Source organism: Petaurus breviceps, unplaced genomic scaffold (genome assembly GCF_028583685.1).
Source record: "Petaurus breviceps papuanus isolate PSGF00001 unplaced genomic scaffold, PetGlider_PUasm1.0 490, whole genome shotgun sequence".
Lineage (NCBI taxonomy): Eukaryota > Metazoa > Chordata > Mammalia > Diprotodontia > Petauridae > Petaurus > Petaurus breviceps.
Genome location: NW_027186352.1, coordinates 21,019,972 through 21,045,140, shown reverse-complemented (window position 1 = coordinate 21,045,140; position 25,169 = coordinate 21,019,972). Strand labels below are relative to the sequence as shown.

Below are 25,169 nucleotides of genomic sequence, written 5' to 3'. Positions count from 1 at the left end.
ATCTGGTCAATTTTTTAAGATGCAGTATGTGGATAAACTAGAATTTTTGCATCAAATATCTATGATATGGGTCTGAGACATAAGATACAGACAACTAACAGAAATATAAGATCAAGTCATTCCCCAATTAAGTGGACAAAATTTATGAACAATTCTCGAAGAGCAAACCCATTAACAACCATATTAAAGAATGCTTATAATCACTAACAATTACTGAGATGCACCTTTGTGTCACCTCACATCCAGCTAATCAGTGAAAATGAGGGAACTACATAGTGAACTTAAGAGCTGGACCCTGAGATAGGAAGACCTCAGTTTGAAACTAACCTCAGATACTTATGAGCAATGTAACCTTAACCTTCCTTCATTTATCACAAAGAATAACAGCCCCTAACTCTTCAGGGTGTCATGAGTAGCAAATGAAATATTTATAAAGTGTTTTGCAATGCTGGGGTGACTGTGGAAGATGGCACTCCTGCACACAGCTAGTGAAGCTGTGAAATTCAGACAACTACCATAGAAAGCAGTCTGAATTATACAATTGGAGCGATTGAAATGTCCACACTATCTGACTCAGATATCCCACTTTAGGCATCTATGATAAGGAGGTCACTGCTAAGAAAATCCCCTTATAAATCAAAACTTTAGGTTTCCAGCAGGACTTTTTGTGGCAGCAAAGAGCTGGAAACAAAAGGGATGCCCATCGTTTGGGAATGGCTAAACCAAAGGTATATGAATAATGAAACAGTACTTCCCCTTAAGAAACAAAAGAAAGAATGCAGAACATAGGAAAACTGACGGAGAATCGATGCAGAGTGAAGTAACAGTCAGGAAAAAATACACTCAACTACAACAATAAAAACGGAAAGATCCACAAAACAAGCCAAAGTGAGTGTTACATGGCTAATGCAAAAATCTGTTTTGCTTAATCACACATATTTGCAATAAGTTTTGTTTTTCTTGCTTTCTTAATGGTTGGGGGAGAGGAAAGTCAGAGAGAGAAAGTCAGAACTGAAAATAAAACTGAATTTTTAAAAAGTGACCACTACAAAATTACAAAGAACAAGCATGGCCCCAAAGAAAAGATATGAGAAGACACCATCACCCTATTCCTCTTCAGCCATGAGAAGTCTACAGGTGTAGAATACCACATGCAGCCAGATTCTGTTGTACTGATCAGTTTCACTGAATTTTTTTTTATTTAAATGAAAAACATTATTTTCTATATGGCATGGTTTTCTGGGAAAGAAAGACAAAATGATACTAGGGAAAATTCAGGCTACGGAAAAGCAAGATATCAATAAAAATTTATTTTTAAAAGCCTTATGAAAAAAATGTCCCGAATCACTAACAACAAAAAAAAAAAGGTTAATTAAAAAAAAATCCACAATTAAGAAAACTGGCAAAGATGTCAAGACAGAAACGGTCCATGCTGGAGGGGTTGTGGAAGGACAAGTACTCACTGTTGGTTGAGTTGTAGTCAACTATTCTGGCAAGGAATTTGAAATTAGACAAAACAAGTGACTATTGATCCAGAGATTCCTCTGTCAGGTAACCCCCCCAAAAGAGGTCAAGGGCCTCATAGCCATCAAAATATTTCTAACACTTCTGTGTTATCAAAGTAGATGCCCATCAATTGAGCAATGAGCAAACAAACTGTGGTAGAGGAACCTAATGGAATATTACTGAGCAGCAAGAATTCTGATCTTCTTGTAAAGTAAGCAGTAATACGCTATGTCAACAGTAGAAATGGAAGTAACTGAAAAACAGTGAAAACTAAATGAAAAATTAAAGTGAAAACTTAGCTCCAATAATTTTATAAGACATAGTACTTTCTCTTCCTTCTTTAAAAAGGTTAAGAAATCCATGGGTATCAAATACTGCACATTACATCACTTTTTAAGAGATAAAATAGTCAATGCCAAACAAAGGTATGCAACACTCTGTGCTGTTGGTAGAGATGTGAATTAGCTAAATCATTTTAGAAGCAATTTGGAATTATGCGGAAAAGTGGTTAAAATGTTCATATGCTTTGACCCAGACATCCATTCTTAGATAAATGCCCAAAGGAAGTCAGTGATTAAAAAAAAAAGAAAAGGTGTCAAACACCCCAAAACATTTACAGCAGCACTGTTCTGTAAAAAGAAACCAGTATAGAACTAAAAAAAAAAGTGAATACTCAACAAATGAGAACAGCTAAACAAACTGTGGTATCTGAATTGTAATGCATTACTAGACTGCAAAAACTAACAAATATGACAAATATAGAGAAGTATAGATTTACATGAACTGATACAAAGTGAAGCAAGTAGAGTCAAGAAAACACTATACAGAATAATTACAAAAATTCAAATATAAAGAATGATCACAAATATGCAAAATGTTGCAAAATGACAACCAGAATGGCCTCAAAAACACACCCCCCACACACGTGTTTGCATCTATTGCCAGATTTTTTTCAAAATACTGATAGTTTTTGATGATCTTTGTTTTATTGCATAATACCTTTTGTTTTATTGCATCTAGGTAGAGGAGGCTACAGAGGCAAATTTAAGCAATGTAAAAATAAAAAAATATCAATAAAAGTTGTTTGGTTTTGTTTTTTTTTTAACAGTTAAGCAAGCAACTCAAACCCAATTTCCATTATAACTTTGATTTTCCTCTAAATTTTGAGGCTTTGGGTAATTAGAAATATTATTTTATTTCTACAAATCAGTGACTATTCTTTATCAGATATTTTCCTGTAGTGATAAATTCAAAATAGTCTTCTCAAGTGATTTTGAAAAATAAGGTAATTAAGGGCATCTCTTAGGTTACTTCCTTTCTCAAAAGTTCTACTTTTCTTAGAAAACCTTTAGATTTTGACATATTTTGTTTAATGGTAAAAATATTCTAATATTCTATGAAATTTTTCAGGTAAAAAAATCTCAAAGCAGAATGATAGCACCAGTAATGAAAAATATCCCCAACGCTCACTATACAAGCCCAATGCATTTCCAAAGTTAAATTTTAAAGCTACTGCAATTACTATTCAAACAAAGTTTAGTTACAACATCAGGGAAAGGGGTCTACTTGGTGAGGAAGCAATATTTGTTGATCTTTAAGTAAATCTTAAAAAATGTAACTGTAATGCAAAGAACGACTAATTTTCTGTCTGTACCCAAAGCCTACAGCACAGCCTGGTGGTGTAAAATGACAAGTCTTGGACATGTACAGGATACTATCAAAAAAATGTTCGTCAGCTGATATACTTCCCTATGTAATGCTATAGCAAAGTTAACCTTTAAGTTCTAATATTAAAATAACAAGTCATTTCTAAACTTCAAAAATTTTTTAGAGTTAGAATTACTTACAGAACGGGAAAGAGACAAAGTCACTACATCTGATCCCATGGAACAATCTCTTTTTTTCAAGTTCCTATTAATTTTTCCTGATCAGAAAATATGCCTCTTTCTGCTCAGGAAATCCCTCTTCCTTTCTGACTTGTTTCACCCACTTCTAGTTTCTCACTATCTGCTGTTCTTCCATACCCATTCTGTGCGTAAATGAGTGAAAGCTCCAAGCACCCGTTTCATACTGAACATGATGTATTTACTGCATATCCTACAAAGAGACATCTCACTGCAGATATTGTATTTGAAATCAAGACCTGCCTTTGGATTCTTCTATGATGCTGTCTACACTCCCCTCACCCTTTCGTCTCAACCCTTTGTAAATTGGATTCCAACTCATTCAATCCAATCATTCAACCAAAATGACTCCTCAAAATTAACAAGGACTTCTCAATTGCCAAATCGAATGGTCCTTTCTCAGTTCTCACCCTTGACCTCTGCCAACATCTGACACTGATGACGCCTGTTTACTCTGGGAAGCTCTTCTTTCATTCTCGGACCTTGCTGGCTGCTGGTTCCTCTACATTGCACTCTTAACTGCAAGCGCTCACTGAAGTTATCCTGGGCCTTCTCTACTAGCTCACTTGGTGACCTCAGCAGCAATCCTGAGTTTAATTATTTTCTCTATGCAGATCTATCCCCTCTCCCAAGTTCTAGCCCCCACATCGCCAACAAAGGATCTCAAACTCAACGTCCCAAACGGTCCTAATCATCTTTCCCCAAAACCCGAACTCCTCTACTCCTAGTGAGAGTAACACTACCCTCCAACTCACCAAGTTTTGCGGCCATCTTCCTGGACTCCTCATTTTCATATATATCAGCTGCCAAATCTTGTTGTTTCCACCTCAACTTCTAATATCCACCCTCTTTTCATCCATTCACTCCTTAGTCTGGCTCCTTATCACCTCCCATTTAGAAACTGGTCTCCCATTGTCAAGGTTCACCTTCCTCCAACCCATTTTTCCTCAAGCACAAGTCTGACCATGTCCATTTCCTACTCAAACTCCAGTGGCGCCTAATACTTACTTCTAAGAGCAAAATGAGCTCTTATATGGCACCTGAAGCTCTTTATAACTTGTCCTCCCTACTCTTCCAGTCATGTTACACACACTGTGTGGAAGAGTCACTCACCTCCCTCCCCTCACACGCCAACCTCCCTACCTTCATTATGGCCATTCCCCACACATGAATCTCTCCTTACTTCGCTCAGAAATCCCTTAAGGCTCAGTTCACCTGACACTTTCTATATTATTTTCTAATTTCCCCCAGCTACTACTACTAACAACAACCAAACAACATACATATGTACATGTCAATCAGTAAGTATCTATTAATCTCTTATGATGTTCCAGGGACTGTTCCAGTCATTGTCTTTCTCAACAGAATGTAGGCTATTTCTTTTGGCTTTGTATTCAAAGAATCTTGTAGCAGCCGGCACTTGGTAGTAACCGAAACATTCTGCCGACTGTTTAAATTTGTGTGTTCATCAATTACCTCTCCCATTCCTGGTCCTTAAGTTTCCTGACATTCAAAACAGGGCTAACACACCCATGCCTAGCTCAGGCTGCCATGCCGCTCAAATGAAACAATGGAGGTATATCATTTTTCTAGTCAAGAAGCACTCCAGAAACGTCAGCTGTTACTAGTCACTAACAGAGTGCACTTCCGCAGCTACGATCCCTAAAAAGACAAGCAACTGAAATTTTAAAAACTGACCATGACATTTCGAAACACAGAGAACCCAAAGAACATGTGCTATACTCTCCTCTTTAAAATGTTTTACACTTATTTCTTCAGAATCGTCATAAAAAATACTTGCCTTTAGTGGTAAATAGACAAATGGATCAATGACAGAAGTTGTTTGGTGTATTTTGCTAAGTATGAAGAAGATAAGGTCAAAGCTTTTATTTCTCCCCAGCACCAGCTGGCTCCAGACCCACCTTAGGTAGAATTCTGGTTACAGGATGTCACAGAAATATTACACACCATTAACCTCACCGCTTTCCCCCCACTTTACCCCCTCACCAACTCCAAAGTCAGTGTTGAAAGGGTCGATACTCTCCAGCTTCAGCCTTAACGTAATTATAATGTCTCTACCTCTAAGGAACACAGATACCTGCAATTTTTTTTCAGCATCTTAAGATTCTATAGTTTAAGGACTCCATCATGTCAGGTTTGGCTTTTCAGCCCCTTGACAATAAAAGCATCCCAGTAAAAAAGGAAATCTCCTGAAGCAGAACTTAACAATTCTTCCTCTTCTTACAGAATACTTTGAAAGTTTCTAAATATTCGTTAGCATGCCTAGAGGAAATGAAAATCTTCACACATCACAATGAAAATTGATAGTGGATAGAGAAATGTTCTATTTAAGAGGAGAAAACATTTGGAAACAATTTCGAACTCATGTCAAGTATAATATTTCATACCTGAAACTTGTATATCCAACAGGCAAGCCCAATGCCTGGCACACAATACTTGTTGATTGGTTTTGTAAAAAAAAAAAAAAAAAAAAAAAACCTAATACCCACTAAAAGAACAAACTATAACATTTTTCAAGTATGTTTAAGTACGTAATAGAATGCATTAAAAGATTTTATTCTCTGTGATATAAACACCAATGTGCACAGAGTAGCCATAATCTTTTTACTTTACAAAAAAAGGATGGAAACAATTACAAATCCTTCAGTAGTTTTTTTTTTTAAGTCATAAATGAAATCCACAATTGTATGTGTCCACTCATCATCTCTGAATACTACATAAGCAGGATTACCTAGGAATTAAACTTGCCTAGGTACTGAAATCTACCTAGGTCAGTTCCTCCTTCTTTAAAAATACACAACAGTGATAGCTTCCACCACTGTGGCTTTTATAATTTACAACCATTTGAAAAAAGCAAATACTTGTTTCCTCATTAGGAAACAAGAATACTTTCTTGTCATCATCCAGTATCAAAAATATTTCACAGTTTGATTTACCTTTATCTAAGGGTAACATTAATCCCTCCTACACCTAGATGAATTTTTTTGGTAGTCAGTAGTTCCAAAAGCAAGTATGTCTAAATTTAGACTGAGTCTATACCAGCGGAATATCCATAGCTAGGTACTAATACAATACATGTCAGCATACTGGCTGAAGTTCCCATGTTAACAAAAAGATTAATATAAAATGTTCACCAACATCATTCTTAGAAATTTTGCCACAGTGCTGCAGAGTGAGCAACCTGATTGGTTCTTGAGTATCATATTCACTATGAAGAAGCAAACATTAACAGATGTCTTCAGGGTTTTTTCCAACTTTGGTGCTTAGCTTACTAAAATGTAAAAGATCTTCCCGTCCAATTTCAAGCATTTTTTCTTCCCATGATTTAATTTCATTCGCAAAACGAATTCTATCATCTTCGGCGAGTTGTAAATATACCTGAGGAATAATAAATATATAGTTGTTCAGTAAATTCTTAGGGCAAATCTCCTTCTCTCTAGCACAGAAAACCTATGATACGTATACTATATCTCACAAATATAGATGGAACCTCCAGAAGAGAGAGGGGGATGATGAAGGAAAAAAGTTGGAAAAAGGGAGAGGAAAGAAGAGGACCAATTAGGATATAAAACTACATGTGAAAGAGTTAATCAGCAAAGTCACTAAAGGATACACACAGCCTATAACACAACAACCCCCAGTTTATTGTCCCACATGCACAAAATTATTCCTAACAGCACTTTTTTTGGTAGGGAGAAAAAACATGTCAGCAAAATACCATAGATGTCCATCACTTAAGGAATAAGGATAAACTGCACTTTATTAATGTAACAGAATATTATGGTGCCCTAAGAAATGAAAAGCATAAGAAATTCCGAGAAACTTCAGGAGACTTGTATGAACTGATAAATAAGGAAGTAACAGAAACAGGTCAATTTTTTATGATGACAAAAATATAAAGGACAACCCTTAAAGACATCAGATGCCTGATCGATGGAATAACTGTGATTTAAAAAGACTATTTGTGAAACCTAGAGAAAAGGCAGTGAATTACAAGAATAAGATGTCAAACATGGCCAATGTGCTCATTTGTATTGCTTAACTGTATTTTTTTTTTAAAGTTAGAAGGGAGGGATTTGTGAAATGACCACCTTTACATGCCAATGAAACTTTTCTAAAGAAAATTCATTATCCTGGGGGCAGAGATGGGGAAAACCTTGTGCAACTTGTATATAATAAAGGTCAAATTTAAATTTAGTTAAGGAATAACTTCATAGTTTTAAGCAATGGGGAAAAAAACCTTGTGTTTGTGTCCCCCCAAAAAATCATTTTACAGTAATATATAAGAGAAAAACAACAAAATCTTGTGGTTAGAGAGCTAGTCTCAAAGTCAGGAAGACCTCAGATCTTCCTAAATCCCACCTCTGACACCTGCTGGCTGTGTGGTCCCAGTGCTCTGGACAAATGTCTACAAAGTATAAATGGCAGACAAGGTGCTGTCCTGCAGTGGTAGAGGAAGTTTCCTCACCTGGGATTACTCTATACCAATAAAATCACAGGACCAGGCCCAGAACAAACACAAAAATCCTTTCAAAATATTTTAACTGTCTTGTTAGTAGCATCAAGTTCTCTGCACACCAAGCTTTGAACGAATATTCTATTTGAGCATTTGAGATCAAAATTTTTTACTCGAAACTGTGGTACAGTGAAAAGGTTTACAGGATTTGGAGTCTAGAAAACATGGTTCAAATCCTGCCATTTACAACCTCTGTGGCCTTCGTCAAATCATTTAATTTCCTTAGGTCTCAATTTCCTAATCTATAAAATGAGGGGATTGACTGATAACCTCCTCCAAGGTCTCTTTTAGGCAATAAAAACTTCAATCTAGATCTAAATCCAGGATCCTATGATCATACCTGCTTCCGAGATGGTGACAAATTGCTCCACTCTTTATTTAAAGACTTCAGCTTTTCCTAGAAAACAACATACTTTGGTTTAGTTGCTTTTGGGGGATGGGGAGACAGAAGAAACAAAGGAAAAATATTGTATGGTTCCTCTTGGGACTCAAGAAATCAAAATATTTCCTAAAGGCAACAGATAACACCTAACCAATTTCTAACATCATTCTACTGTAAACTTAAACTATACATTCAACTAAATATACAAGTGTAGCTATCAATTTGCAGAAAAGAGAATGCTCAAATCAGGCATATATAATACCTCAAATGCAAATGCTACAGGATTTTTCATATCTTTGCAGTTCTGTGGTTCATTCTGAAACTTCTGTGTCAAAGTATCTACAGATACATAAATCTCTAAGGCCCACTGTAACTGGTCATTTGGCCCTGGACAAGTCATTTCATCTGAGTCATAACTGCCTCACCTGTAAAATATTGCTGGATCTAGAGTCAGAAGGCTTGGGTTCAAAATTTAGTGGGCCATTTATTTCCATTTCCTTTACCTCCAAGAGCCTTCATTTCCTTGTCTGTAAATGAGAGGGCTAAACTAGATGACCTCCAAGGCCTCTTTCAGCTCTAAATCTACGACCTTATAAACTAGATCACCACTAATTTAAGTCTCTCAGTTTAAAAAAAAAAAGGAAGGATTTCTAAAATGCTGAGTAATCATATTTGCCTATAGAATGGAGTAATGAGAAAATATGGTCAAAAATTGAAATTTTTACATGGAAATTCTGACTGCTTCCTATGTTCAGACTTGTGAACAATGAACTTCGATGACCCTCAAATTTGAGTCTCAAATGTAACTGACATGGCTCTACAATAGAAAACCAGACCCAGGCTGAGATGTTCTGAATTGATCTTAGGTACCATCACTTAGCTCATGACCTTAGTTATATCATTTAAGAAACTGAGGCTTTAAAGACTATGCATCAATTGAGCTTGAGAATCAATAAGCTAATGTATGTAACACCATGTAATTATCAAATATTATTTTGCTTTACCTGTGATGAACCCCCTTTTGCTTCCTTAAAGTGTTCAGAAACAAAAATGTTATAACCTGAGCGAGGTTTTTTGGGCTTTCCAAAGGCGGTTAACTCCTGAATAAATAAAAAAGGAAGAGTTAGAAATTTCTTGGAAAACAGGAAAATGGTCTGACAGAAATTAGATAGACCAACATCTCATGCTGCATACAAAGAAAAACTCCAAATAGGTACACGACTTAAGACATGAAGGGTGGCATCATTAACAAGTTAGTGGAGCAAGGCAAAAAATGACCTGCCAGTGCTATGGAGAGGTAGACAGCTCATGTGCAAAGAAAGGATAGTAAGAGTCATACAAAATATGATAAATACTTTGATTTTATAAAATTAAGTTTTTATACAAACGAAATCATTTTAGAATTAGAAACCATAAGAACTGCAGATAAATGGGGAAAAAAAATCTTCTAGGAAGCTTCTCTAAAAAAGGTCTCATTTCCATGATGTACAAGGAACTGATTCAAATTTACAAGAGCCATTCCCCAACTGGAAAATTATCAAAGGATAAGAACAGGCAGGTTTCAGGAAGAAAACAAACCTGATCAATACAACCATTAAAAAAATGAAGACATCTTCAAAGAAACCTGGGAAGACTTAGAGGAACTAATATAGAGCAAAGTGAGCCAAACCAGAAGAGTAATTTATACAAAAATATCACAAAGACAAAAATTCATTCTGATCATTGCAATGACTATGATTTAAGGACAGGGGACAAAACATGCCCCACATATCCTGACAGAATGATAATGGATTCCAGGGAAAGATTAAGATGCATTTTTTTAGATAAGGACAATGTGAGAATTTCATTTTGCTTAACTACACATATTTGGCGCAAAGGTTTTTGTTTTTCTTTTTATATCCATGAGGATGGGGGACATAAGGAAAGAAAATAAGACTTTCACGCGGAGTCAAATGGCGGAGTAGAAACAGGACATCCGTGCAGCTCCGGCTCTCACCACCTCCAATCCATGTAAAAGGGGGCTCTGAACAAACTTTGGAGCTACAGAACCCACAAAATGACACAGAGAAGCTAACCTCCCGCTGAGGACAGCCCAGCAGGGCTGCAGGAATTGGCCAGTGCAGTGCTCTGGGAGCCAAGCCCACCTCCACTCTGAGGTTTTAGCCACAGGGCAGGCCTGACCAGCCACTGGCTAGAGTGACTCCAAATCAGCAGCAGCTGTGGCGGTCCAGAATTATCAACACATACATGCCAAGGACAAAGTGAGAGGTCAGTGCAGTGTGGACTTTGGAACCCAGTAGTTGGGAGTGTGTCAGCTTTTGCCCCCGGGGGAGAAGCCGCTGAGATGCCAGCACAGCCAGCTAGCACCACATGGCAGCTTCAGCTCCTGGCCTGCAGAGTGTAGGGGGACCAAGCACCAGTCTAAGGGGTAATCGCTCTTACTTTAACTTCCTTGGATCTGGATTGCAGTCTAGGGTGGAGGTACTGGGGTGTGTGACCAGCTTGTCAGAGCATGTGGAGGCCTCAGAGAGGGCACCCAACTAATACCTCCTGCAGCTGAGAAAACCCCAGCGTTTGGGACGAAAGCTCCTCTGTCTGGTGGCAGAGTCCTACTGTGGCAAAAAGCCCAGGGGCCACGTGACTGAGGGGCAACATGACCAGGCAAAGGAAACAAAGCAAACAGAAGAATCCAACATTAGACTCCTATTTTGGGGACAAAAAGGATCAAAGTATGGAACAGGAGGAAGATAGTGAAGTCAGAACTCCTGCACCAAAAGCTTCTAAGGAAAATACAAGCTGGTTACAGGCCATAGAGAACCTTAAGAAGCAGATAAGAGAAGTGGAGGAAAAATTGGGAAGAGAAATGAAAACAATGCAAGAAAATTATGAAATGAGAGTCAACAGCCTGACTGAGGAAAATGACACCTTAAAAAATAGACTTAACTCTGGGGGTGGCTAGGTGGCGCAGTCAGTAAAGCGCAGCCCCAGAGTCAGGAGGACCCAAGTTCGGTTCCACCCTCAGACACTTAACACCCACACAAAAAAACTAGCCATGTAACCTCGGGCAAGTTACTTAACCCCAATCGCCCTCCAAAAGGAAAAAAAAAAAAAAGACTAACTCAAATGGCAAAAGAGGCTCAAAAAGGCAATGAGGAGAAGAATGCCTTGAAAAGCCGAATCTGCCAGATGGAAAAAGAATCTCAAAAGCTCACTGAAGAGAATCATTCCTTCAGAATTAGACTGGAGTAAATGGAAACTAGTGACTTTATGAGAAATCAAGATGCTGTTAAACAGATCCAAACAAATGAAAGAACAGAAGGCAATGTGAAATATCTCATTGGAAAAATTACTGACCTGGAAAATAGATCCAGGAGAGATAATTTAAAAATTATTGGACTACCTGAAAGCCATGATCAAAAAAAGAACCTAGAAATCATCCTCCAAGAAATTCTCAAGGAAAACTGACCTTAAGTTTTAGAACCAGAGGGCAAAATAGAGGTTGAAAGAATCCACCGATCACCTCCTGAAAAAGATCCCAAGCCAGGTTCGGAAATTCCCACATCAGGGAGAGAATATTACAAGCAGCCAGGAAGAAACAATTTCAGTATTGTGGAAACGCAATCAGCATAACTCAGGATCTGGCAGCTTCTACACTGAGGGACTGAAGGGCTTGGAATATGATATTTCAGAGGGCAAAGGAGCTGGGATTAAAACCAAGAATCACCTACCCAGTATTATGTTTCAGGGGAAAATATGGTCATTCAGTGGAATAGAGGACTTTCAAGCATTTTTGATGAAAAAACCAAAGTTGAATAGAAAATCTGACATTCAATTACAAGAAGAGAAGCATGAAAGGTAGAAGAAATCATAAGGAACTTATCAAAGTTGAATTATTAACATTCCTACATGGAAAAATGATAATTGTAACTGATGAAACTTTTCTCAGTATGAAAATAGTTGAAGGAAATAGAAATATATACATATACACATGTATATATAGATATATATGTCTATATCAAAGGGTATATGGGCATATGAATACATATGTGAATGTGTGTATATGTTTACAGGTATACATAGATAGAGGGCACAGGCCCAATTTAATAGGAAGGGATGATACTTAAAAGGTGAAATTAAGAGGTGAGAGAGGAATATAATGAGAGGAGATGGGGAGAGACACAATGGGGTAAACTATCTCATACAGAAGAGGCAAGGGAAAATGGTTACATTGGAGGGGAAGAATAGGAAGGCAAAACGGAATGGGTCAACCTTATTCTCATTGAATTTGGCTCAGGGAGGGAATGAAATACACACTAAATAGGGTATCTCAGGAGAGTAAGGGGGAAGGGGATGAGGGGGGATGATGGAAGGGAGAGCAGGCTAAGGGGGAGGGAAATATAGTCAGTGTTTTACAATATATCTACTATGTTGTTTTGCATAGCTACACATGCACAACCTATACTGAACTGCTTATCTTCCCAGTAAGGGTGGGTGACAAGGGAGGAAGGGAATGAATCTGTAATTCAAAGTTATAAAAGCAAATGTTTAAGAAAAACACACTATATACACACTATTATTAATACTATTTTACATGTAATTGGGAAATAAGATATACAGGCACTGGGGCATAGAGATCCACCATGCCCTATTGGAAAAGTCGAAGGGGGTATGGGAGAAGATATGGGAGAGAGCAGACTGGAGGAGGGGATATCCTGTGAGACTGCTATTTTGGGGTGGTAGGTAGGGGAAAAATGGGGAGAAAATCTGTAACTCAAAATCTGGCGGAAATGAATGATGTAAATCAAAAGTTAATAAAGCATTTGAAAAATAAAAAAAATAGAAAATATTTTCATTAAGAAAAATTAAATTAGATTTTTAAAGAGTTAAATGCTATGCCAATATCAAGCTATTTTCAATTATGCACTGACAAATGCTCTTTGACATGATGTTCCATCCATGCAAAGTCTCCTAAATTATGATCGATTTCACCATGAAATATAACTGGATGCAGAAAGTGTTTGCATGACATATAAAACCTTTCAAAGGAGAGGCATGATACTGAAAAGAAAATCAAACCAAGTAAGGCAGCTGGACTCAAAGCCACATTGTTTTTAAACTCATTTACCTAACTTCTCTGCTCAGTGCTTAAAAAACAAAACTAAACAAATCAGTCTGGGCAGCATCAGGAACTAACTCATATTTTAGTGACAAAAATAAATAAGGTATCTCTAATTCTGAGTACTAGGTAAACCTTCAAGTGCCACATAAAAATCAGATATCACTGGCACTAAGGAACTGGGTGTCAAATTGCTGTCAACACAAACACACAAGTCACTGTAATAACAAGAGGTAGAAACGGGTCAGATACTAATCATGGAGACAACTAGAAGAATGATCTTAAGGTTGGCAGATGATGAAGGGAATGAAGACAATGAAAGCAAGATGGCCACTAGGTCACCTGAGGTCTTATTCATCACTGCTTCCAGAGCCAAATGCAATGAAGCCAGTGACCAAGGGCCAATAAAGGTTGGAAAGAGATGGTCCAGTGAACTAGATATCCAGAGTTATGCCTAATTAGATTGTTCTCAGTCCTAAGTAGTCTTACTCTAAATGGCCGATTAAGAATTAACCCCGCCCTATACACACAAGCAAGACAGTGTTGAAATTACCACGTTAAAATATACAAAACCAAAACACAAACTATACATAGTGGAGATCTATAGTTTCACATGCATTTTTTTCCCTGTTCTTTATATAGAGAAATGTTCATGTTTTTCAAATTTATAAGGAAAACTTTTTCAAAAAACACTATCAGAGAGTCCAGTTAAATATTTATGTCAAATTCAGTACTCTGTCAGAAGAGAAAACAGGTTCACACTCACCCTTTTTTTCTTTATTATTTCCTTTTTAGTCTTTCTTCGACGCTTTTCTTCTTTCAAAATTTTTTTCTGATCAGGATTGAGCTTTGCCATATACTTAGAGCTCTCTTCTTTGTATATTTTTAACTCTGCCTTGGTAGCTTCCTCATATATCTAATTATGCAAAAAGCAGAATAATCAAGAGTTATTATCACTAAGCTGTTGCAAATAAGTACATCACACCAAACTCGGTAGGGAAAGAAAGCCACAAAGATTTAAGTAGAAGAAACTTTACTTACTGGGTAGGCAGCTAAACATGTTGGCATCATGTAGACCCTATCTGTCCCATTAGAAGGAACTATTTAAAAGACATTTTTACTGAAAACTAAACTATATCTCAAAAGCGCAAATACTCCTCACTAATGACACTTAACAGCTTCACTGAAAGAAACAAGTTTTATAAACACATAAAAGATCTTTCTTAAAATTATCTTTTCATCTTGAATAAGGCATATTTAGACTATACATAATCATTTTAAGAGTCTGGGGAGTTAAAAGTCTGGGAGGTTTTGCCCCAAGAGAGTTAAGTACGAAAGAGAGAAAACGAATTTTTGATCACTGCACAATCAAATTTTTTAAAAAGATATATTCTTTCCTAAAACTTGCCATTACAGATGCCTCAGTGCCCATACCTCCTTTAGCATCTCTAGTCCATCTACATAAGGACTCAGACATTTTCCTCACATCTACTCTGTAAGGCAGACTGGACAAAAGTTAGCACTCTCCTATTCCAGTTAAGACTGAGGAGGGTAATGTGACTAACCCAGACTTAGAGCTAACAAATACTGGCACTGAGAGTGAGGAACAAATATTCATTTTAAGATTGAGTTTTTCCATTGGCCATGAGCCCTGGCCATCTGACCTCTAATATTCATGGCACCAGTAACAGCTCAGGATGGTGGCAAGGAACTACACTCACTTTCTTCTGTGATTCTGGAAGCTCCCTCCAAGCTTCAGCAAGCTTCTTAATTACCTCTGTGCTTTTCAAATCTGAAGATAAGAATGAAATTAAAGAACATTTCAATTTTACTTTTCTCAAGACTAAAGATTTCTAAAAAAAGCAAAATTCACTGGTGTCTTCCCCTAAACTAATTTATATTATGAAATCATTATGCCAATAACCTAAAGCACTATTATCTTGAGTCAAATGATTTGAAACTAAAGTCTCCTAATCAGCTTCAAAGTCCTCTCCAATCTTTGCTGACTTTTTGCTGACAGTTACCATATACAAGTTAGTTCCTAGGATATGTTAAATTGACATGACCTCCATGATGAACCTCAGAAGAGTATCTTGCTGGGTTCCAAATCAAGTTTTCTATCAAGCTTCTCGTTTTGTAAAAAAAAAAAAAAACACCCCAAAGATCTCATTTTGGATACTACATTTCTTCAGGAAAATATCTTGAAACATACTGCATTATCCTCAAATTCATCCACTACTTTCATATTTCTTCCTTCAACTGCAAGAGCAAGATGTAGGCTTTTAAAAAGGGTATTTTTCCCCCTCTCTGGCCACAGTAAAGTTAGGGAATGTGATCTGATTTTTTTTTTATTCATTTTTTTTTTAAAGCAATCGGGTTTAAGTAACTTGCTCAAGGTTACACGGACAGTTATTTCTGGGTGTGGTGCTGAGTATCTGAGCCCGGATTTGATCCAGGTCATCCCGACACTGGAGCCAGTGCTCTTACTCGCTGAGCCACCTGGCCACCCCTGAATGTGATCTAATTTAAAGGAACATGGTACTTGCTACGCCTTCCTTAGCATGTATTGCTATGGTTTTCTCATCTTTATTGAAGAGAATGTTGAAGAGAAATGAGATCAAATGTAAATGTCAATGTCCTTAGTCTTTCAGAAATTCAGTCATTTTTAAGTCTTAAAAATAAGTTACTGCTTCCTTAAAATGTTGTCAGACTAGTAGGCAAATACCATGGTGTATCATGTTTTGGGGGAGCATGTGATCCTACACATTCACTCCCACTGCCACCTTCTACTGTGATGCCACCTCAATACCTCAAACACCTGCTATTTCATCCATACAGGTGTCCCCCCCACAACAAACAGAATACAACCGTCTCTAAACTAAATCTATCCCAGGACACCTAGCATGGCACATGGAACAGAGGCAGGCATTTATTAAGTTTATTGATACAGTCCTTGAGAAACAATGATGGTCACCACACTGTGATAAACCAGGTGATGAAGTCCCTCTGAACTTGGCCACCATGGTCCTTGGACAACAGACACCGCAGAATCACTTTATAGAATCAAACTTAAAGCCCTTCCAGGCTGTTAGGACCTGCCAACCCTTACATTCTGCTGGCATAGTCTTCACATGTCCAAGGTCACCTATGCCATGAGGAAGCTTCAGAATGAACTTCACCAGAGCCACAAAAGCTGTACATAAAACCTTCTGAATGGAAAGAACAGCCATTTCTTCTCTGCCTTCACTCATGCCAATCTTGTCTCAGTTTTTCTTAAGGATCACCATTTCAGATCACTGCAGTGCCATAAAACTGGGGAGGACCAAGACATCAAAGGGAAATATGGCTAGCTTCTAGCCAGGAAGTCACATGGCATCTTCTCCAAGATGCAGCATCACAACTCACCTAATCACTCCTCAAGGAGCATCTTTGTAGAACCTCATGAAAAATATCTCATTTCAAAGTTATATAGCTTCTAAAACACTCAAAGCCTTTCACTTACTCTCCCGGTGTCATCAGAGCACTCTGCCTTGGTAGAGAGGGGCATGGGTTCAACAGCTTGTGTCTTTGTTATAAATAAGGAAACAGAAAAAGGTAAAGTGACAGCCTCATGATCGGCAATGGCAGATCCAGATCAACAACAAAAGCTTCATGCTTCCTTTCTGTGTTAAGTGGACTTTCATAAAAAGTAACTTACGTGGATATTGTGCTTTGAGCATGGGTCTCCGTTCCATTGTAAAACGAATGTATGAAGACCAAGGCTTCTTTGGAAAATTAGATAAAGTACAGTCTTTCATAAACCGCTCCAATCCACAGAGAGAACTGCTGCGAATACAAGTTGAGTTTAGATTCAGTTGCTTATTAATGATCTCTTAAAATAAACATTTATCCACATTTACACAGCACTAATCTTTTTTTTTTTAAAAGCAATTGGGGTTAAGTAACTTGCTCAAGGTTACAGGGCCAGGTGTTTCTGGGTGGGTGCTAAGTATCTAAGCCTGGATTCGATCCCAGGTCATCCTGACTTTTACTCGGTGCTCTTACTCGCTGTGCTACCTGGCCACCCCTACACAGCACTAATCTTAAGGTGTTTAATCTGAGGTGGGTAGTGCAAGAATTGCAAGACAAAATGTAAACAGCTATAGATGTACAACACATCTACAGATACCAAGTAATGTCAGAGATAAAGGACACTATGTGAGGAGGGTTGAACCCATCAGGAAAAGAGCTACTACAGAAGTCTGGAGTTGAGCTGAGTCTTGAAGGGGAGGGGGGAGGGGGGGGGAGGAAGGAGAGTATTCTAGGCATAGGCAACAGCAAAGCACAAGGAGATGCTGGAGGAACAGCAAGTGAGCCAAGAGTGTGTAAAAGTGAGTTCAGGGTAAGCCTAGGAAGGGGCCAAGCCGTGGAGTTTTAATATCAAACAGTTTTCAATACTGATTCTATCCCAGAGCTAAGAAGTCACTCCTGGTGAATTGTGCAGACCTATACCATCAACTCTATGGAAGCTAAATTAGAGTGGAAAGAGGGCTGAAGAAGGAAGACTGATGAGAAGGCCACTGCAATGGTCAAAACAGCATGAGCAAAACAGGATCTGCAGCAAGAGAGCAGAGAGATGCTGTAAAACTCTGGCAAAGCTGGAAATGTGGGAGGAGGGAGGAGAATGACAGCTCAACAGCAACAGGGGCCTGTTTAGGCGGGAAAGATGAATAAATCAGGTTTTGGTCTTGCTGAATCTGAGAGGCCCATGGTATACGCCATTTTTCCAACTCCAAAAGGCAAAATTTAATGGTATCATACTGGAGCCTGGAGAGACTAGACCTGGCTGTTTAGAGCTGGGTATATAATAATCCAGGGAACGGCTGGATGAGTTATGGTTCAACTACCGGGTCAAGAAACGCTGGTATAAAGTAATAGAGAATTTTTAAAAAGTAGAGTCAAAACAAAAAGATACACAATTACTACAGCGATGTAAACAAAGTCAAGATGGAAAGGTAACAGTATGCTGCTGTCCAAGATAAAGGATACATCCCTTCTCTCTGTTAATAAATCAGCTATAGTGGGGGCAGGGAGAGGGGTACTTTGTGAAGGAATCTGGATCTTTCTAAAGAAGTGTCAATAATGTAAACAATCAAACCTGAGGAAAACAGAAAGTGTGGCAGCCTGGCGCCTGCTGGGCCCCAAGCACCTCCGCGGCTGCCGCGGGAATCACAGGACCCCACGACAACCGTCCTGGAGGGCGATCCGGTCCAACCGGCTCATTTTTCAGATGAAAAAGGCTCCAAGAGAGATCTTGGAAGGTCTCCCCGCCTCAGGGCACTTACGGTGGCCGGAGCTGAAGCGGGAGCCGCCCCGCAAAGACAGCATCAGGCCCCACACACACCACACACAGGCACACGCGCGTACACAGACACGCACACGCACACACACCACACACAGGCACAGACATGCACACGACCACACACGTGCACGCACGCACACACACAAACACACGCACAGACGCCCACGCGCGGAGGGCCGGCCCCCTGCTCCAGGGCCCGGGACGCGGGGGTCTGTCTGGCCGTCACACCCGCACCTTCTCCTGTTCTCCCGCCCGCCCCGGGCCCCAGGAGCCCCGCAAGGCCCTCGAGCTCCCGCCCCCACCTCAGGGGCGCCCCCAGAACGAGGCCCGGCCCCTCCCGGTCTCTCTCCGGCTTGGCGCGGGCGGGCCGGCACGCAGCAGGCGCCTGCTGCATGCTCCCGGCCCCTCTCTCACCCGGGCGGCGGCGGCGGCGGCGGCTCCAGCAGTCCTCGGTCGGCGACGGCGGGGGCCCGGAGGGCGGCGGGCCGGCCTACGGCCCCCAGCGCCCCCCGAATCCCCCGCAGCAGCAGCGCCATGGCCCGGCCCGCTCCCGTCCTCCTTCGGCCCGCACAGGCGGCGGGGAGTCCCGAGCGACTTTGTATCCGTGAGGGAGCAACCTCCGATCCCGCCGCACGCGGGGCATTGTGGGAGGGGAAAAGGATCACTTCCGGTAGGGGAGCCGCGCGACCGCAGATGCGGCGAGGGCGCATGCGCCGACCCGGAAGGGAACGAGAGCGAGGCCCCCCGGGGAGAGGGAGGTGAGGGGCGGGGCACTCGCCTTGCAGCCGCGCCTGCGCGCTTGTGAGTCCTTGGGCCACCGGCACGTGGGGAAGGTTACCTGCCTTTTTTCCGAACTCAGAGGACAAACCCAGGCTCTGCACCCCTGGGAGTGGGGAGGACCCGGCCCATCTACCTCCCAGTGTGCCTTGGGTGCATGAGTCAGCCTCTCCGGAGCTCAGTTTACGCGTCAGTAAAAGAGGAAGGCTGTACTCCGCCTGGGACAGGCTGCGCCCCCGAAGGGATGCCCCGGGTGCGCCCGGCCCCGAGCCTGTCCCCTGGCATGCTCACGCCCGCCGTGCCCTCCCTCAGCCTGAGGCTTCCTTCTGATCTCCGACAAAGCCTTGCCTTCTGCAGAAGTCTTGTTCGGTCGGGGCCCACTCTTCGTGGCCCCATTTTAGGTTTTCTTGCCAAAGATGCTGGAATGGTTTGCCATTTCTAGCTCATTCTGCAGATGAGGAGTGGAGGCAAACAGGGTGAAGTGACTTGCCCAGGGTCACCCAGCTGGTCTGCTGCCTAATTTGAATCAGGTAGTGGGGGCGTCCTGCCTCCAAGCCTAGAGCTCTATCGGCAGCACGGCCTGGCTGCCCCATTTTATCTTGCACCTGGGTCACCAGACTTTGGGGTTTGCCTGGCACCTACTGCATCCCCTACCACAAGGGTGCCGAGCCTCGTGGGGCCGGCGCCCCCAGCCCAGATGCCATCCCCTGAGCCCTGCTCCTTTCCCCCTCTTTTTCTGTGTGTGGGATTTGTCCTCAGTTTCTGGCGCCAGTGGGGCTCTGTGTTGGATGGGGAGCCAGGACTACAGGTGAGCTGGTGCAGACAGCAGCCTGCGGTGTCAGCGTGTACACCCCGAGAAGCTGGGGGGCCTGGGCTTGGACCTCTGAGTGTGCACTTCAGTCCCCTTCCTCTCCTCAGACACAAAAGTGTACGGCAAGGAGGAGGATTGAGCCTTCCGAGTGTGATTTGTGACCTTTGAGAGCAAATATTCCTTTGTGAAAGCCCCACTGTGTTACATTTCTATGTAGTTGTCCCCCTAGTTAGACTCAGGTCCTTTGGAGCAGGAACTGCTCTGGACCTTTCTCTGTTTCCCCAGCATTTAGCACCTTTCCTGACATATAAAAGGGATTTAATAAATGCTTATTGACTAGAGTGCTGAGAGCTTATATTTCTCCAGTCTTTTTAACCTTGTTTTAATTAACAAGCTATTATTTTCTTTCTTTTCTCCCCCTTCCCCAATTAAAAAGAAAAAACAAACCCTTGTAACAAATTTGCATATCCAACCAAAACAAATCCCAGCTTTTGTTATGTCCAAAAATGTGTGTATCTCATTCTGTATCCTGAGACTTCCACCTCTCAGGAGATGGGGAGCATCCTTTCTCATCTTTTAAAGTTCATTTCAGTCTTCCCGGAGCCTTAAGGTTATCACCTGCAGCCGCCCAGGTCACTCTCCCCACTGAATTCAGTTCTGGCTAAATCTTTTTCCGCCACCAGTTCCTACACCTTTTGAATACCCTGGCCACTGTCTCCCAAGATTTCTATTCCAATCCACTCTAAACACTCATTAGACTCTCTCTTAACTGATACTCTTCTCCTTAGCTCAAATAAATTTGCCTCACATGCCAGGATTTCCAGTTACAGCTGTGAAGGCAGAAATAGGAATATAGTCTTCATCTGACAAGGAAATTGAGGTTCAAACCATTAAGTCCTTTGTCCAACTTCTCATAGCTGGGAAGTAACTAAGGTAGGAATTGAAGCCAGGTTTCCCAGGAAGCTAGGTGGTGCAGTGGTTAGAGCACTGAGCCAAGCCAGGAAGACTCATCTTCAAATTCAGCTTCTGACACTTGCTGTGTGACTGTGGGCAAGTCACTTCACCCTCTTTGCCTTAGTTACCTCATCTGCAGAATGAGCTGGAGAAGGAAATGGCAAACCACTCCAGAGTCTCTGCCAAGAAAACCCCAAATTGAATCAGAGAGTCTGACATGACTGAAAAATGACTGAACAACAGCCCCACTGAAGTTCAAGATGAGGCCAGAGAGAAAAATAGAAGCAATTATAGAGGGATAGACTCAAATGCTTCCCTAGGCAGCACTACTTTCAAGAAAATAATCTGATAATGGTATGGAAGAAGTGTTGTATGAGGAGAGCTTGAAGGCAGGGAGATCAGGTAGGAGGGTGGGCAAGGTATCACAATGGTGGCAGTGGGATACTGAAGCAAAAGAGACGGGACATTGTGTGGAAGAATCTAGAATCATAGATTCTAGGCTGGAAAGACCTCAGAGGTCACTCAATACACTCCTCATTTTACATGTGGGGAAGCTAAGGCATAAGGAGGTTAAATACACAGGGTCACCCAGCTGGTAAGTGACCTGGATGAAACACTTCCTCATTCCAAGTCCAGTGCTCTACCAGCTCCCAGCCCAGGGCTGCCTCCCAGGATCTGGTGACCGATTAACAGCCAAAGGGAAAGGACAGGGGAAAATCAGTGCCGAGCTTCTAAGCTTGGGTGATAAGGAGAACAGGACTGGGGTTAACCAAAAAGGGGAAGTCAAGAGCAGGGGCTATTGGGGGGAAGAAAGTGAAACAAACCACCAAGGAAAGGAAGTCAGGCATCCTCAGCTAACATTGCAACTTTCAGCTTTCCAAGAAGGTTGGAATGAAGAAGGGGGAGGAGAAGTCTTTGAACTAAAGGAGAAAGGAATGAGAAGGTGATTTTGGAAGAGATTAGAATGGTTACTAAGGGTCAGGGTGAATATGCAGAGAAGATATTGGAAGACCTTAGGAAGCAATCCATAGAAAGGGGCTAAATCAGGGCTGGGGAATCTGCAGGCCTCATGGGGCTTTCTAGGCCCTTGGGTGTGGCTTTTTGCCTGAGTCCAAGTTTTACCAAACTAATGGACTCCTTGGTGACCTGAGGAGGATAAATCTAGGAACAATGAGATGCCAATTTTGGCTTGATTTAAGGCTCACCTATAACTTGTTTTTCTGTTTGACATTTAAAGCCCTTCTCAATCTGGCTGGACTCTGTGTTACATAGTTCTCCTCCTCGGGGGTCCATCCAAACTGGCCCTCGGGATCTCCACTCTAGACAGCATTCCCCGAATGTGTTGGCACAATGTATCTCTCATGCCTGGAGTGGGTTCCCTCCTCATCTCTGGGAACCCCTAACTGCCTTCATGGTTCAGCTAAAGTGCCCCCTCCTTCAAGAGACACCCCGGATCCCTCCAGTTGGTAATGTTTCCTCTCCCTCCTCAAAAAAAAAAAAAAAGATTGTGTCTGTATCGTGTATGTCTCCCAGATTTACTTAGCTGTGAAGATATTAACTTCTCTGAGTAGATCAGCTCCTTGAGGGCAAGGCAAGGTCTGTCCTGCTTTTGTTTTGGTATCCTTTATGCCTGGCATTGTGATGTCATGTGGTAAGTGCTTAGTAAATACTTGTTTGATGGATTAATTGATTAATGACTGACTGATTGATTTGAAGGACTGAAAAGCTAGGAGAAAAGATCAGGCTTGTTCTGTTTGATCCCAGAGGACAGATCCAGGGACAGTGGATAAAAGTTGAAAAGAAGCCAGTTTCCATTTGACTTCAGGAAAAACCTCTTCACCAACAGAGCTCCCTGAAAGCTGAAAGGTCTGCCTGGGACTGAGTGGGGGGCAGGTGCCTTCCCCCTCCTTGGCAGCCAGGTGGCCACTTGCTGTGAATAGCTTTTAAGGTTCTTTTAAGGTTCACATGGTATAGTGAACACCCTATTTATTCCATAACAAATCAAAGCAAAACATTCACAGTAAATCAAGGTACAGCATTCACAATATTACAACTTATCACAGAAAATCACAATACAGCATTCAAATAACTTATCACAGAAAGTGGCCACATAGTTTCCACCACAGTGGTCACAAAGTTTTGAACAAAGAACAACCATTTAGTAACTCAAGCAAAGGGAGACAAAGTACAATAGTCAAAGTTTTCCACTCATGGGGCACACTAAGTTATGAAACAGTCACTTATTCAGTCATCAATCACTAAGTACAATCATTTAGTCAATCGATCATTCAATCATCCTTCATCAGTCACTATTCAGTCATCAGAAAATCCTCAAGCCCTCCACCACTAGGTCACTAGTAAATTTACAGTTTCTCAGTCAGTATACAGTATCCAAGTAAAGTCTTGACTTGGGGTGGTCTCTCAGATTCCCTGGATCCCCTTCCATGGTCCCAGGTCCCACCTGGATTCACCAGTCTTCAGCAGCTCCAGCTGGCCCTCAGAAGTCTTCAGTAGCTTCCTTCTCAAAATCAAAGTCACTTTCTCCATGGAAGTTCCAGTCCAGCAGCAGCAGCCCAGCCTTCAGGTGCTCATCCCAAGAAGTTCTGACTGTCCAGCCTGTGCTCTTCCTTAAATAAGGTATAGCTCCTCCCTGTTCAGCCCCTTCCTGTTATGTCAGCAACAGGTGTTCATACCTTCTGTTTCTTTAACAGAGGCTGAATTTGAAACTAGGTGCTAAGTAGCTGTCGGCTTTCCAATACAAAGGGATCTTCAGATTTCATTACTATTACACAAACCACTCCAAGATCTTTGCCAAGAAAAGCCCAAATGGAGTCATGAAGAGTTGGACAGGACTGAAATGACTGAACAACGACAGCAAAAGTATTATATAAATGCCAGCTATTAGTCTTCTTATAGTATCTGAGAGTAGGACACAGGCCTTTCTACTTCCAATCCAGTCTGTTTCTCTGTATTGTTTCCTAGTTTGTCAAATAAAAATGAAGATTGTCCCACCTACTTCAAAGGATTGTTATGAGGACCAGATGAAATCATAAATGAGAAATAAGGAGGCCAGTGTTTTATATAATAAAATTTGCAAAGTATTTCATGGGCATTATCTCTTTTGAGCCTTACAACAACTTTGTAAGCTAAATTCTACAGTTATCTTCATTACCACCATCATCATCATCATCACTACCACCACCACCATCTTCACTATCACTATCTCCACCATCATCATCATCATCTTCACCAACACCACCACCATTGTCATCATCCCTATTTTAAAGATGAAGAAACTGATTTCCGAAGGGTTTAAATTTGCCCAAGATCACACAACTAGTAAACTTCATCAGAAGTGGAATTTGATGCAGAGTTCTTCCTGCCTCCAAGTTCAGCCCTCTCACTGACCACAAAGCACCCAGCCTCCAGGGTGAGTGTTTTTGAAAAGTTCTATACAAACTAAAGACAATTACAGGCTTCCCCTGTCCAATGTCGTCCCTATCATCAGTCGCAAAAACCAATTCTGTTGTCCATAGGAAGAGTATTCCAGGGACTTGGAGTTAAAGGACCTCAGTTCCTGTCCTCAATCTACCAGTCCCACCCATGGGACCTTAGGCAAATTCCTTTTCACTCTCAGATACTCGGTTTCCTCCTGGATAAAATGGGGATATAGTGCCTGTACTGCACTTCAAAGAACTGCTATGGAAACTGTACATTGTAAACTGAAGTAGAAATAGAAATATTATTATCAAATAAAATAATGTACAGAAAGTCCTTTTTAGCGATCAAACCCTCTGCTAATGTACGAGATGAGGAGGAGGAGGATTTTCATGGGGCTGAT

The 25,169-nt window shown here is 41.1% G+C and overlaps 1 protein-coding gene across 4 annotated transcripts; it reads right to left on the bottom strand.

Annotated features, from left to right (window-relative positions):
• Window positions 1-1,288: 1,288 nt before the first annotated feature.
• On the bottom strand, window positions 1,289-19,444 carry TFAM (transcription factor A, mitochondrial). Of its 4 annotated transcripts, none has more exons than XM_069101820.1 (8): window positions 19,345-19,435; window positions 19,201-19,237; window positions 17,143-17,270; window positions 15,167-15,237; window positions 14,212-14,361; window positions 9,334-9,429; window positions 8,288-8,344; window positions 1,289-6,809 (listed from the first exon to the last, which is right to left on the bottom strand). In XM_069101820.1, exons 1-8 carry the CDS (start codon window positions 19,427-19,429, stop codon window positions 6,657-6,659), a joined length of 777 nt encoding a protein of 258 aa, XP_068957921.1. In that variant the 5' UTR covers window positions 19,430-19,435; the 3' UTR covers window positions 1,289-6,656. The 4 variants fall into 4 exon arrangements, with proteins under 4 accessions (XP_068957921.1, XP_068957923.1, XP_068957920.1 ...); XM_069101822.1 differs by having other exon boundaries at window positions 17,143-17,267; XM_069101819.1 differs by having other exon boundaries at window positions 19,201-19,444.
• Window positions 19,445-25,169: the final 5,725 nt, after the last annotated feature.

Bases quoted from the DNA above. Each gene is read 5' to 3' on its own strand.
- TFAM (XM_069101819.1), bottom strand. From the start codon at position 19,322: ATGGCGCTGCTGCTGCGGGGGATTCGGGGGGCGCTGGGGGCCGTAGGC. The intron at 14,362-15,166 runs GTGAGTGTAGTT...TTGCATAATTAG, and splicing joins TTCCAGAATCACAGAAGAAA to ATATATGAGGAAGCTACCAA. The intron at 6,810-8,287 runs GTATGATCATAG...ATTATTCCTCAG, and splicing joins TGTCACCATCTCGGAAGCAG to GTATATTTACAACTCGCCGA.